This window comes from Lottia gigantea (assembly GCF_000327385.1).
Source record: "Lottia gigantea unplaced genomic scaffold LOTGIsca_22, whole genome shotgun sequence".
Taxonomy (NCBI): Eukaryota; Metazoa; Mollusca; class Gastropoda; family Lottiidae; genus Lottia; species Lottia gigantea.
The window spans coordinates 224,111-239,934 of NW_008708555.1; the positions used below are offsets into that span (position 1 = coordinate 224,111).

The 15,824-nt window shown below is 36.1% G+C and overlaps 2 protein-coding genes across 2 annotated transcripts in view; one reads left to right on the forward strand and one right to left on the reverse strand.

The window, feature by feature from the left end:
• Positions 1–12,170: 12,170 nt before the first annotated feature.
• On the forward strand, positions 12,171–13,727 carry LOTGIDRAFT_159802 (hypothetical protein; the record flags this gene model as incomplete). Its single annotated transcript, XM_009054515.1, has 1 exon — positions 12,171–13,727. One exon carries the CDS (start codon positions 12,171–12,173, stop codon positions 13,725–13,727), a length of 1,557 nt encoding a protein of 518 aa, XP_009052763.1.
• Positions 13,728–15,291: 1,564 nt separating this feature from the next.
• The window catches only part of LOTGIDRAFT_159803 (hypothetical protein), a gene marked incomplete at both ends in the record, with an annotated part of 7,432 nt that continues 6,899 nt past the window's right edge, over positions 15,292–15,824 (reverse strand). The window contains one exon of the mRNA XM_009054516.1: positions 15,292–15,535. Within this exon, the coding sequence (XP_009052764.1) occupies positions 15,292–15,535 (244 nt within the window). The remainder of the gene's footprint in view (positions 15,536–15,824) is intronic.

Sequence of the window (15,824 nt, forward strand, 5' to 3'; positions counted from 1 at the left end):
CCACACACTTATATGTGAACAGACTAAGGTTCAAGACATAGACCGACGAAATCAAGCCAAGAAATTTTCAAAGACAAGAAGAATTGTCCCACATGAAGAACTCTTCCCTCGTCCACCGTCCAGCAGAACAATCATCAGCACACTTCACAGGAAACAGGTCACGAAATCTTGACACATTCTGCAGAAAACTTCCATTTACCTATTGCTTATAGCATACCACTTTATTTTCAAAACTGTCTCAGAGACATCCAAAGTAACCCATAGGATGCTCATAGCAGCACCCTTCCCCGGATGCTTGAACCCTCTGTTGGAAACCAGGATTACATCACTCTTTTACCATTCAATGAAAGAGCCACAAAAGCTACAAAGTTATAAAGAGAATATTTAGATGACCAATTCGCTTAAACTATTTCTATAACGTACAGTGTCCACTTGTTTCAGTAACATTTTTAATTATCCTTCATCAATCTCTCATTATATCGTTATCAGAGAACAAAGCCACTTCAAACTCTTTCATTGAGAGTCAGACAGCGTAAAGAATCATCGCTCGTAGTTGTAGTGCTATAATTATCAGACCAATCTGTACATAGGTTGGTTCTTTAAGGTAGTTTGGTCCATTTCTCAGATGACAAAGGACATAAAATGGAGTTTTACAATTCTAAGCAGGGCTAATGAAAGCAGGGCTAATGGAATGAAAAGTGGTACGTTATATTGTTATAATGAAAGAATTGTCGCTTGTAGGTCCGACTGAAAAGCGCAAACAAGCGCAAACAATGATAATTAAAGCGCAACCAGTATATCAGTATGCAAATTACAATATAAGAGGCATCGTGAATGTGAATAACTAGGACTATAGTGTGCCACCTGAGTGTCAGGACGCTTTTAAATGAGCGCCCCAACGACCCTCATCACTAATTATGGCCACCAGATTCCCATTAAACAGTTATTCATAGACTTTATACAATTAATATATTGCTGTGAAGTTGATTTCAGACAAGATGTGTTAAAATATTGATTTGTCACCTTGAAATAATTTTAAAATTAAAATAGCTGCCAATATTTTACCTTGTCATCTCCATTATGTATTAAACCTTGACCGAGAAAAACACTACAAGTTGATAGAATAAAAACACTCATTATCGGAAACTTTCCCTGGAACGGAAAACATTGGTCAGTTCCACCAACTTAAATATACTATTACAGGAACCGGAAATGGGGAGCACACGATCGGCCATTGGCAACCACAACATCCGAGATATTTGATCACTGATAGTCACGCGCTGGACCGGAAATTAAACATCTACATTCTGATTGAACAAACAATCTGATCCGCGACAAGAAACCGATATTCTAACCCTCGGATAGTGTTAGTCTTTTTATTCTTGGTCGGTTTGTTGATGACAAGTTATGTCCGCTTTTCTTTATTCCTGTAAATTGAAAGTCTATATATTATTATGTACTGTATACAGGCCCGTGGGGGGGGGGGGGGCTCCCTCCTTGGCACATTGAGCTGGTGACGGGCCTGAGTGTATATCATACAGGAGTTGATACAAATCAAATAAAATGATATTTTAGGTGATTGGGTGAAAGTTTGGTCGTCTAACTGTCTTAATTGCTGGGTCATTTACTTAAAGACTGCTTACCTTTCAGATATTTAAAGGACGTAAAATATTTCCAGATATTTTGTGAAACGAACTTTCCTCAGTTTGAGCGAATTTATCTAAAACAGTGAGTTGAGCTGACTTCCTTCAACACATAATAAGTCACTGTAATATCAGACATCCAAACTTACAAATCATTATACAGTAGACCACTTAATACCTGATTTATATTTCAACACCTGAGTCTCTCTGGCATTTTACATTAATCTTTTCACTCAGGCTTCATAATTACTATCGAGGTATCTTGGAAACGTTACAGGTAGCAACCGTTTTTATGATTAGATCTAACTAAAAGTTTTTAAAAAATGTGCTGAACGCAAGACTGTATTCTCTTGATCTCCCGTTTGTAACCTGGTTAACTGGATCGACTACGGGTATACTTTAACGGGATATCCTGGAAGCACTACAGGTAGCCAAAACACAGAATATAGCAAAACATTTTGCTCGAACTAGAAACCAAAGGCATACCATTGAATTATTCTCTATACCCCCGATTCCTTACCTGGTTAACACGATCTACTTCCGGCATATAGTTGTGTATCGTGGACACGTTACAGGGAGACAAACAGAATATAGCTAACAATTGTGCTCGAACTCTGAATCTTAAAAGGCAAGCTTGTTTCTTTTTAACGTGAACAACGTGCTGGTTGGGAGGGCAGCCCTCCCCCCCCCCCCCTTTGAAAAATTTTGACCACTAAAATGACTTTTTGAGTCCCCTTCAGAAAAATTGAGACCCTGGGCAAGCCATGGGCCTGTATGAGCGACTGTATGACTTAAATGTACATACCAGGGACGTCCACGACAGAGACATGTTAACGTAATTATCAGGAAAGATAAAGTAGACCTATAATGTGGTCAAAAGAGTTCAGGGACGAAATATGAGACTGTAACTACCACTTGATTAAGAATTCGACCGGAAATGAGACTGTATCATGCAACCAAAGCAGAGGAAATACAGACCATTTCATTGATTTGATAATTGAGACCGATCGAGTTTCTATCTTAACATAAAACAACGCCAAACTGTCGCAGGCAGTGGGATTTTACAAGGATATTAACTTAAATTCCACGTGTACTTTTGTAGCTCAAGGCATTTCATGACAGTGGTGTGGTTAGCCTCTATTATTCAGTCACAATTTGTCTACGTACATCTGCTACGAAAGGTACTCTCTTCGATAGGAGAAGTCTGGGTGTCTGTCAGAGACTATGGTGTAATGTAATTTTCGCCTTAATGGCCATGTAGTTGCCCATCTAAGCGCCGAGAACCAATCTCGTCAAATTTTGAAAAAGTTTCCTTTTTTTTTTTATCTTGAATTGGATAGGCGCTTGTTCGATAACCTTGATATTTACAACCCGGCTCCGACCTGACAGTGATGCAGTGTTCGATAACCTTGGCTTTACAACCCGGTTTTCCCTTGACAGTGATGCAGGTCAGAGATGAAGTCGAAAAAGCGTACTCAATGATAAGGAAAGTAAGGATTCCAAAGAACCACCCCCCTCAAACACCGTAGAAACACAAAGACAAGCCCTTTTCATTTCAGGCGGTCGCTGTGAGAAGATAATGCATTATCTGTATGATATCAGCATTACGACCACCTGCAGATGAGAACTGATAGAATCCAGTTTATATCGCCCTGAAAATACCACGTTGTTATTGACATACAGAATGGATTTCTGATGAACTTCTCATCACATACTCTACAAACTGACATTTTACATGTTTCAAATAAACCATATCTAAATATTACGTACAATATCATAATTTTACCATTATTTATAATAACATTTATATTCAGTATTGGCACTATCTGCTGGAATCTAACTTCCTCTTTAAATGTATCTTAGATTGTTTACAACAACTGCTGTTTGAGCGAAATAAGTCAAAGTTTAACCTCTAATGTTCTAAGCAGAGCAGTGACGTTTCTAGGAAACATAAGCAAATTTTCCGTGGGGAGAGGGCGGCGGGGGGTTGAGGCACAGGCTATTTTTTCACTGGTGGGGGCGGACCAGCCTATTTTCTGCTTACCCTCCACCACCCATGGTTCTAAGAACGAAATTAGGCTACTAGTACCATTTTCAATCTGATAAGAGGAATTTAAAGTAGTCTTTCTAGCTTTTTTATAAGGACGCTTATAAACAAGGTACAATGTAGGTTCCACTAGCTCTCAATAACTACAGAAAAGCTCGAGAATTGCCGCATGACTTTTATCTGCACCATTCTACAGCCGTGTAACTTTTACTATTGTGGTCAAAGTTTTCTGAGATTGCTGGAACTGCAGACCAGATCAGATTAGTGCAAAACAGAATCTTTACATGTCTTGAACAAATCATTATAAAGTGATTGTAAAGAGGTTTTCTAAAAACAAAATTATGTGTATCGAGGACATTGATAGCATCAATTTGCACCATTCCAATTTTCAATCAGACATCAGTGGTTTCTGCATTCCACTTAAACTAAGTGTTTGAAGACGTCACTATTCGTCCTTCTGTGATAGAACACATTATGCGATTAGTGACGTCATCAAACACTTTGTTTAGTGGAATCGCAGGAATCACAGATGTTTTGTTGAAAATTGGATAGTTCAAATTGATGCTAACAGTGTCCCAGATACACATAATATGGAACAGCGAAGAAGGGGGATCTTTGTAGCCCAGTAAAATACGAATATTTTTCGATGTTATGTTTCATTAAAATGTTAATTTGCGGGTTGAAAAGATTAAAAATATTTCCTTTCGAGTACAAAACTATGTCTGAAAGTGCAGACCAAACAGAAGCCAAGCATACATTCCATGTCGTCTTTCATCGAAGGAGTTTTTACAAGAAAAACTACGATTCTGTCGATTGCCAGTAAACATCTTCTAACAATTTCAAAGTCTATTCTGTCTTCCTCCGAGACGTGAAATAAATATGGAGATTCTAACCTGAACGGAAAAATGAAATAAAAAATGTAGTGTCTACATGTTTAACAACTAACAAGGGAGTAGTATGGTGCTAGTTACTTCCGTGTTGAGATAATATACATACATTGTACTTTTAAACATGATATATCAGACGATTACCATATCCCATAATGAGTTATTCTACATCATAAGAGCTAAACTTAATATGATATCCATACTAGTTTGGTATATATAATCCTCTGCAGGCATTCATTACGAGGTACTTTCGGCTTTACAGAACGAGCAAGAGTTGTCGCACGGTGTAATCTGATAATTTGCACAACAGGAAGATGCAAAATTTCATTTCATTAGCAAAATAACTTGTCATTCCTAACCTTTTTGTTGACCCATACCGATTTGTGTTACGTGGTATTGATTACACAGTCATAGAGAACCAGAATGTAAACCTTGCTTTCTATTTTCAAAACACCTGATGGTACTTCTTGTTTGAGGAGTCCACTACTTTACAACTATTACTTGTTTCATGCTTTATGAATCGTTTTGCCTGTACGGATGTTTATAACAACTTCACTTAATTTGATTTTCCTCATTAGGCATAGAACAATAGGATGTAAAACTCTCTTCCATCTCCTTTCTTATTGTAGATGAAGTAGAATGACTCTTGTAGTATGATTTATGACTGTAGTCACCTTGGAAGTGATAATGATATCCCACAGGATATCGTATAATTACGTCCCACAGGATACCGTAAAAGATATTAAAGAGATGAGATTTTTACACGACAGTTGCATTGTCTTTTCGTTTTTTTATTTATGGTCGCTGATTTGTCTAATTCTTTATTAATCGCTTAGAATGGTAATATGATGCTAATGAAATCCCTGGGGGCGGAATTTATTTCAAAAATATGGATCATGTGACCTCAAGGTTAACGTCTATTGGCTATTATGTATGATTATGATATATGTCCAAAGAAAGGTGAGATATGAATGAGTCTCTTGTGTATCTAATATGGTAAATGTTGATGTACTTTTTACTATTTAGTTTATTGAGTGAAAAGTACGATGGCCAATCAAAAAACTTCTGATTTAAAGAATTTTTGACTGTGACATTTTATAACTTTCATAAACCTCCACTTAAGCTATAATGGGTGCCGGTAACAGGGCATGGAATGCGTATTCCAGCAAAACCAAGACTCAATCCACTGTGAAGGATCTCTGAAACTAGAATCATAGAATTTAAGGGAATCGCTGAATGGCTACCGTGAAACTGTAATGTTGTCAACGCCGAATCCTTTTTAAGAAATCATGACACTTTATCCGGCTATAATTTCGTGCTTTCATCATTTTTAGATGTAAATTGTAATCTATCTCCCTAACCTGTGTTTCGTTTGTCTTTACAATAACGAAACGGATCATTCAAAACAAAAGAAGAAATACAAAAAAAAACTGTAAATTGTTGAAACGTTGTAGGTGTAAGATATAGTAGGCTATTATTTGTCGAAGAACGCCAACAATTTTTAGATTAACCGAGTAGGAGTCTAAGAAAATTTGTATCTAATTCGAAGCTGGCAGCAAATCAAGACTATTAAAATGTTTGACTATGTTGTTATTTTTACAAACTTGTTACCAATAAAAAATATATCTTAACTGCCAGAACACATTGTTTACATTTTCACCACATTTTACGACTGGTTAACGAAGATAAAATGTAAATAAATTCAAGGGAGGTCACTGACATAGTTATAATTAAAGAGGGGAGATAATTAGGCGTGACTGTTATTTAGTTTATTAGCTATAAAGATAGAGAAGTAAGGATATTAATGTGCAATAACCACATTGAAGAAGTCGGATTTATTCCTTTCCTGTCATAAACAAAACTGACCGCTCTATTCAGCCTCATAAAAATAATTAAGTTTTTACTCCGTGACCTACGCTCAGTGGTTTTTGAGAAGTTTATGTGTCATTTGATCATACCACAAATACGACTTTTTATCAAGTTATGTTTTAGTTCACCCATCATTAAAATCTTTCATATAACAAAGTTCTGACATGGCAACGGTTCATAACTCCTCAGTCTATCGCCACCTATAGCTTTACTATCCTTCGGGTAAAAACAAGATGGAGTCCCCTGGGAACATAAGGGTCGAGTTCAGGCTACCCATCATTAAAATCTTTCATATAACAAAGTTCTGACATGGCAACGATTCATAAATTTTCAGTCGATCGCCACCTATAGCTTTACTCTCCTTCGGGTAAAACATAAAATAATGGAAACATAAGGGTCGAGTTCAGGCTACCCATCATTAAAATCTTTCATATAACAAAGTTCTGACAAGGCAACGATTCATAACTCCCAAGTTTCTCGCCGCCTAGCTTGACTTTCCTTTGCTTGAAAACAAGGATGACGCAAAACTCCATTCGAGTTCATTTGTATGTAAAACTTCATTCGAGTTCATTTGTATGTAAAACTTCATTCCAGTTCATTTGTATGTAAAGCTTCATCCCAGTTCATTTGTATGTAAAACTTCATCCCAGTTCATTTGTATGTAAAACTTCATCCCAGTTCATTTGTATGTAAAACTTCATTCGAGTTCATTTGTATGTAAAACTTCATTCCAGTTCATTTGTATGTAAAACTTCATCCCAGTTCATTTGTATGTAAAACTTCATTCGAGTTCATTTGTATGTAAAACTTCATTCGAGTTCATTTGTATGTAAAACTCCATTCCAGTTCATCTGTATGTAAAACTTCATTCGAGTTCATTTGTATGTAAAGCTTCATCCCAGTTCATTTGTATGTAAAACTTCATCCCAGTTCATTTGTATGTAAAACTTCATCCCAGTTCATTTGTATGTAAAACTTCATTCGAGTTCATTTGTATGTAAAACTTCATTCGAGTTCATTTGTATGTAAAACTTCATCCCAGTTCATTTGTATGTAAAACTTCATTCGAGTTCATTTGTATGTAAAACTTCATTCGAGTTCATTTGTATGTAAAACTTCATCCGAGTTCATTTGTATGTAAACCCCATTCCAGTTCATTGAGACGCAAAACTCCATTCGAGTTCATTTGTATGTAAAACTTCATTCGAGTTCATTTGTATGTAAAACTTCATTCGAGTTCATTTGTATGTAAAGCTTCATCCCAGTTCATTTGTATGTAAAACTTCATCCCAGTTCATTTGTATGTAAAACTTCATCCCAGTTCATTTGTATGTAAAACTCCATTCCAGTTCATTTGTATGTAAAACTTCATTCGAGTTCATTTGTATGTAAAGCTTCATCCCAGTTCATTTGTATGTAAAACTCCATTCCAGTTCATCTGTATGTAAAACTCAATTCCAGTTCATTTGTATGTAAAGCTTCATCCCAGTTCATTTGTATGTAAAACTTCATTCCAGTTCATTTGTATGTAAAGCTTCATCCCAGTTCATTTGTATGTAAAACTTCATTCGAGTTCATTTGTATGTAAAACTTCATTCGAGTTCATTTGTATGTAAAACTTCATTCCAGTTCATTTGTATGTAAAACTCCATTCCAGTTCATTTGTATGTAAAACTCCATCCCAGTTCATTTGTATGTAAAACTTCATTCGAGTTCATTTGTATGTAAAACTTCATTCCAGTTCATTGAGACGCAAAACTCCAGTTCATTAACATCAATTGGTATTGTGGTTGTTAACTAGGCTAATAGAATACAATGGATCACTGCTAACCACTATACACTCTGATACATTTTACAATTTATTGCGTCTAATTAAATCACAAGCCAATTAAATCTTCTCTCGTCCCGAGAAATTACACTTCACCTAATTTGATTAAAGCTATATTTATCATTTAACATATCTAATCAGATTACTGTTGGAATTAGGTCGCGGTGATGTCAATCGCGCAGATTAGAATACCAATAGCTTGGCTTTTTATGCTTGTAATCTCTGCCTACGGACATCACACTTTCTATATGTTCTGTATGTTCTCTCTGTCTAAGGTGGTTATATAGACAGAACATAAGCAAGGATTGCTAGCATAGAAGCCAAGCTGCAAAAGTCCCAATTACTCCAGCAGGCCATGTCTTTAGAATAAAGCCATTGACTTCCTAAGATTGCTTTCCACCGGCCATCGAGCCAGAAGGGCTCCGAAAACAGATACTTTAATGAGACACCTGACGCCTGTCTGATTGAGCGGTGAACTTTCTTTGCAAAACAAGAGATCTGGAGAGACACGATCCATTAGGCTGTCCCCACTTTCGAAGGCTCTTACAGGGCAGAGAATGAACAACCGAGAACACCAGCACCAAACCTAGACAACGACTTCACCGGTCGCCACTGTGGCTGGAAATGCCTGTTCCACAATGGGTTTGTCAGCCATATATGCCCCGACGTACAGCCAACTTGGACATGCTGATGAATGCCGAAATAACACGAAATAATGATCTGTATGAGATTGACATTTTCCACTAGACATGTTAATAACTATATTGACTCTCTGAGGGAATGCAAAATGTATTATAAATGATTATGTTAACTATGTGGACATTCTGAAAGGATTTTTAGTTCACGGTATAAAATTAACAAATATGTAGATCCCTGGATGAGATATGCGAACTAAATGATAACAGTATGAAACCATATTCGACGTTTGAGCAAGTAATGTTGCATCAAAATTCCAGTTCCCTCAAATGATATCTAAACATACTATCAATGGAAGGGAAGCAACTCTATTAAAAACATATATTACAGACAACAAAAAGCCAACAATTTAAGTAACTCAATAGTAGGTCGGTAGGGATATTTGATGATTCGTTTAACGAAAAAAATGTAAAACGTTGAATATATTTTATTTTTTAAAAATTTATAGGACGCTTTAGACGTTAGATATTCCGTTAGTATTTCATTTTATGTCAAAATGTGTGTACCAGTACGCAAACAAACAAAAAATATCTTCTGGAGCAAGGCTCGTTTTCAATAATAACTTGTACCGGCTTGAACATTATATCATGAAAGGTCACCACGCAATCTCGCCTTAGTATGTATCGCCATGTTGAATTGTAATTTTAGAGTGAATTCCACCTCAAATATACTCCGTTTATATGTTTTCTCTTTACGTTTTTAACGTTTAGTCAGAATCATTTTCAATATTGAAACCCAAACTAAGGCAGGGAAGAAAATGTATGTCATTTTCGAGAAAGACCCGCTTGAAATTCACAGTAGAAATCGCTGGGAGTTGTGGCGTGCTCCTGTAATCCAGCTACTTGGAGGTTTGGGGTGGAGAACGGTTTGAGGGCGGGGGTTCTGCTCTCAGGTGCGCTATGTCGATCGGGTGTCCGCACTAAGCCCGGCATCAATATGGTCTCACTCGGGGAGCCGAGAGTTACCAGGTTGTCTAAGGAGGGACGATCCGGCCCAGGGCGGAAACGCAGCAGGCAAAAGTCCCCGTGTCGCGCAGTAGTGGGATCGCACCCGTGAATAGGCATCTGTTGGTAGCCTGTCCGATATAATTGGACCCATTCCTTTTTTCCAAAATTTACCTGATACTTCTTATAAATATTGTCCCAATTCTTGTTGAAATTTTATCCTATCCAGCTTATGTTCTTCAGAATAAATCAAAATATAAAAATTGATTTTCAAGGGAGTTAATCCCGACCACAAATAAATTCAGTTGAATATTTCTAAGGGAGCTAAGCGGTAGTAGCAATTCCAGACCACAATCAACTATACAGTAAATTGATATTTTGTTATTTTCAAGGGAGTTAATTACATAAAAATAAAATCAGGCTACAATTAACTCGAAGCTATTCAATTGAATATTTAAGATAGCTATCTATAATCATTTAATCATTTGACGCTTGGTTCATATACAATTAAATTAAAATTTGATATCATATTGATAGGCCCTACCAATGTTTGATGTTTGTATAACCAACGAAATTGATCCAGTATTTTCTTGACGAAAACATATAGAACATAGATAAATCGTTACGGAGAAATAGATCCTTCTCAAGCCTAAAGCCCTGTACGTAACCATAATCTTTGCTATAATGATATAAAATAAACTTAGATCGTTCCGGGCCATAACTATATATAGGATAACAGGTAAATACCGCATGGCGAATTTGACAAACAATATAATTTATCAAAAAGAAATTTTGTTAAAATAATTGTAAAATAAGCATATTATATTATGGTTTTTGCGGAAAAGATGGCTACCGTCTGAAGTCTACCCACCTTCAATGTAATTCAATAATTTAATTAATTCTACTTATTTTTCTTTAACGAGCAAACAAAGATAGAAAAATAGTAAACAAAAAAGATAATTCAGCAAACAATTATGAAATATAAGTAGAATTAATAAAAATGAAAAAATTCGAAATGTAATAAACAAACCACCGTAGGGCCAATATATATACTTTTATTGTGTTGATTATTACAAAACTAGCTTCGATTAATATGGACTCTTTGTCTTTAGGCTCGGGTAGGCAGCACTATCTTTACATGTATATCTCCAGATCTTTTTAATTATTAATTTTTGTTAACTCTATACAAAGAGTTACTTTATGGTGAAGTCACGCCGCCCTGACTTCTCAAGGTCAATCATCATTCAAAATATTATGACAATTTCAGCTTGGATATCCTTGAAAATTTGGTTGATTACCCCCACATTATCGTATTGTTTGTGTTATAATTATATATAATATATAAACCAACTTAATTAATGATATATATCCAGTATTGAGTATTTACAATTGATCAACTTGGCTTGTATTTCTTGTTGTTTAACAGTGATTTAGATGATTAAATATTCAAAAACTAACTTATTAAGTATTCAATGTTATTAGTGATAAGTGTTTGACTAATGGGGAACACAACAGAATGAACTCACGTGATCTGTTGAAGCCTATAGTCTGTAGCGTTTGAAAAGTGATTACAGATTTCGAAAACAAGCTTCTGAAGTGATCACCACTACTAGCGATTCGTGTTTGTAATTGACAAATTTAAATAACAATAAGGCGAAACCCTTGCCTCATCGTAAACCCCTACGGGTTTGACACATTTTACTCCCCTGGTGTGTACAATATACTCTTGCCCTAATGGTTATTAAGCGTGAATCGCGTGAAATGTGATTTTAGTTACTCATTTAATAACAGGCTTTTGCTGTAAGTGGACGGTAACTTGTGACCATTAACTACTACTTAGTCTGCAATATCAGATGGCTGGAATCAGACGTTAACTGGACATCTACCAACAACTACCTAGTCAGATAGCTGGAAGCTGACATTAACTTATCATCTACGAACAACTACCTAGTCTGTGTTATCAGTTAGCCGGAAGCGGACATTAACTTGTCATCTACCAACAACTACCTAGTCTGCGATATCACGTGGCTGGAACCAGCCGTTAACTTGTCTTCTTCCAACAACTTACCTTTCGTCTACCTTCAACTACCTAGTTCGTGATATCAGCTTCTGCCGGGAACGGACGTTAATTTGTCATCTACCAACAAATTCCTAGTCCGTGATATCAGCTTCTGCTGGAAATGGAATTTACATTTACACCAACCCCATTTATAAATTTACTAGTGTCATAGGAGCCAATAACACCACGGAGTCAAGATGGAAGACACTTTACACGACTTAAAGGATATTGCTCACTCGATAGATCATTTGATAGAAAATGGGCCATTGGAGACCAAAGTTATCAATCCGGAAAATATTGGTTACGTCTCTGGACTATGTATCCTTGCAGTTTTTGGAACCCTGGGTAATGTTTTAATTTTGATAATGTTCTCTAAGAAAGAATTTTCTAAAACGTCATATTCCATATATATCAGATCCGCCGCAATTTCTGATACAATTTTTATGTTGATGAACATTTCTGAGGACGTTATGGACCACGTGACCTCATACTCGCCAGACCAGTTAATGGCTACGTCGTATGGTTTCTGTATCTTTTGGTCCGTAACAAAGGGAACGTTTCGTACTGCTTCTCCGTGGATTGTCGTAGCCCTAGCTCTAGATCGATGTGTTGCTATATGGAAACCCCTAAACAGAACGCGTTATTGTACAAAAAAGACAGCAGAAATCATAACGGCTATTATTATTTTAACCTCTCTCGGTGTGGAATTAGGTTTGGCTTTACCATTCACTACAATGTTAATTGAAGAAGGATACATCATTTGTGCCGATACCGGGATAAGTGGAGAGTTGTCAACTATCAAACGATTGGTTACAGAAACTGGTTTACCGTGTATAACCATGTTGATTCCTAATCTACTCGTCATCATCAAAATTCAACAAAGTCTCAAATTCAGACGGTCATTCTCAACGGCCAATGATCAAAAGGGAAAAGTGGCCAAATCAGCTCGGCCATTGTTAGTAGTGTCATGTTTGGCCTTCATTACTCTACTTCCTATCTCAATCACGGAGGTGGTCGAACTTAGCAGAATGAACCAAGAAGTAGTGAACCATGAAGGCATTTATTACGATGACTATTACCATAATGACGATTTTGATCATGATTATCCAGATTTAAACAGAAACAACAGTCATGGCAGAATGTTCAATGACAGTGTTTTCAACTTTCCGAATGGCACATTAGATAACATCATATCAAGAAATTCTTCTGAAGCAAACGATGAAAGTGTTGACTCCGACCTGATTGAAAGCACCAATTTGAGAGCTAATGAGAAAAGGAATATGACTTCGGACCTGATTGAAAACACTACATTTGGAACTAATAATGAGAATAATGTGAACTCGGACCTGTTTGAAAACACTAGAAGAGATATAGAAGATGCGGATGATGGTGTACACGACGAAATGAACGAAGATGATCTGGAAAAGCTGGAGGAAAGGGGAGAGAACCAAGAATCAGAAGTTCAACATCTCGGACTCGAAACGAGAGAAGAGAATCTCAACGACGAAGATGAAGACGAAGACGAGGATGAAGATGATTTTGAAAATAATACAGACAAAAACTTACTAGATACGATCTGGAAGGCTTGCAATTTTATCTACATGTGTAATTTTAGTCAGAATTTTTATCTCTTGATGTTAAGCTCTAAAAGATATCGCGCTAGTTTGTTTAAAATGTTTTACTGTGGACGAAAAAAGTATGCGTTGGAAAATCAGCCACAGACCGAAACTATATCATCTTCTGTGGAAACGTGAATTCCATGAGCACTTTTGAGTTAAGTCACCGCATGCACTGTTGTGTGCACCTTTCTGGAACACCTGATTCCACTGAGGGATTGAACTTAGTTGAACCTTCAGTCATTACACATAGAGCACCATTGGTTAATTGGACCGGCATTTCCTTGGCTGCATTGAATACACGGTGATCGTGTATTCTAATCTCGGTCAACCTGTGAAAATCTTGTGAAATGAAATAAATCAACTGTTAGAAACGACCCTCGTGAAACTGCCATAGCGGCATTATCTTAGTGGCATTCATTATCTATTAGCCTCGCCACATCAGATTGGGACCATTTGCAATGGCGATCGCAAAGCGGTAAGCTCACTCTGAGGTATTCCGTAACATCGCATGTGTGACGGGGATATTAGTTACGTTCATTATTTTAGTGTTATGCATTATCTTAGTAAATAATCTTTAATCTTAGTGACATTCATTATCCCAATTACGTTCATTATTTAGTGACATTCATTATCTTAGTGTTATTTTACTATCTTAGTGACATTCATTATCTTAGTGTTATGCATTATTTTAGTGTTATTCATTATCTTAGTGCTATTCATTATCTTAGTTAAAAGTATTATTTTAGTGACATTCATTATCTTAATTGCGTTCATTATCTAAGTGTTATTTTACTATCTTAGTGACATTCATTATCTTAGTGTTATTTTACTATCTTAGTGACATTCATTATCTTAGTGTTATTTTACTATCTTAGTGACATTCATTATCTTAGTGTTATTTTACTATCTTAGTGTTATTTTACTATCTTAGTGACATTCATTGTCTTAGTGACATTTTACTATCTTAGTGACATTCATTATCTTAGTGTTATTTTACTATCTTAGTGACATTTCACTATCTTAGTGACATTCATTATCTTAGTGATATTTCACTATCTTAATGACATTCATTATCTTAGTGACATTCATTATCTTAGTGACATTCATTATCTTAGTGACATTCATAATCTTTAAGATATTCATTATCTTAATGACATTCATTATCTTAAAGACATTGCTTACAGCCATGTAACTTAATGTATAGATGTTATTTTCCAATCTAAAGTAACATTCAATGTATTTCAGGTTTTTTTTTGTTTTTTTTTTTTACATGAATGTTTTTTCATTTAGTATCTTGATTATATTTCATCAAATATTTAAATCACATGCAACTTGTTTTAATTTTTTTAAAAGTAATAAAATGATTTTAATATACTTTGAAATTTTATGCCCCGTGTTTCTGCATAGTATATCAAGGTTAACGGAGGCGGCGAAGGCAATTTCCTGTGTAATAAATGACAAATTGTTATCATTATCAGAGTTATTATTACCAATAATTTGAACAAAGTCTATGGTCTAATCCTTTCTAGTTTTCACCTTGGAATAGTCCACCTAAAACATTAATAACAATGATATTTTTCTGATACACTTATCTCACGTATTTTGAATGTCTACCAAACACAGTCCATCTTAAATATGGTGTTAAATGGTGATTTCAGATGTATTTTGAAAATCCACCAAAGAAAATCATAAAAAATTGCTACTCATTTCTCTTCTTCACAAATTTTAACAAAAACTTGTTATAATTGGAATGCGAAAGGAACTCGACCAATAAGGTAATAGCAGCCAGAAACAGTCCGACCAACAGGAAATAAAAAACACTCTGTAACGAGGCTAAGTCTATAGTTTTGGATTCTGCTTGATGAAAAGCAGCACACGCCTCTCTTCGCCACCATTTTCTTCTCAACGTCTCTACTAAATGACTTTCAAGGATCATCAACGACCTGAAAAAAATGTGACGACGAGAATGACCGCACAGAGGACCAAACATTAGATGTGTCTCTCAAAGGCATCCTTGAGGCCAGGGGTACTGCCAGAGGCCCCCAAAAGCAAACGGATTTCAAATGACCTGGGAAGACATTTGAGCATTAGATATCAAAATAAGACATATCACAGGCCAGTACAGACTGAATTCAAAATACGGCAACTCTGCGGGGGGTCTTATAGTGGTATATTGTCCTAAGGAAACTTTCTCAATAAGGGGTTGGGGAGGGGGGGGGGGGGGGGGGGGGG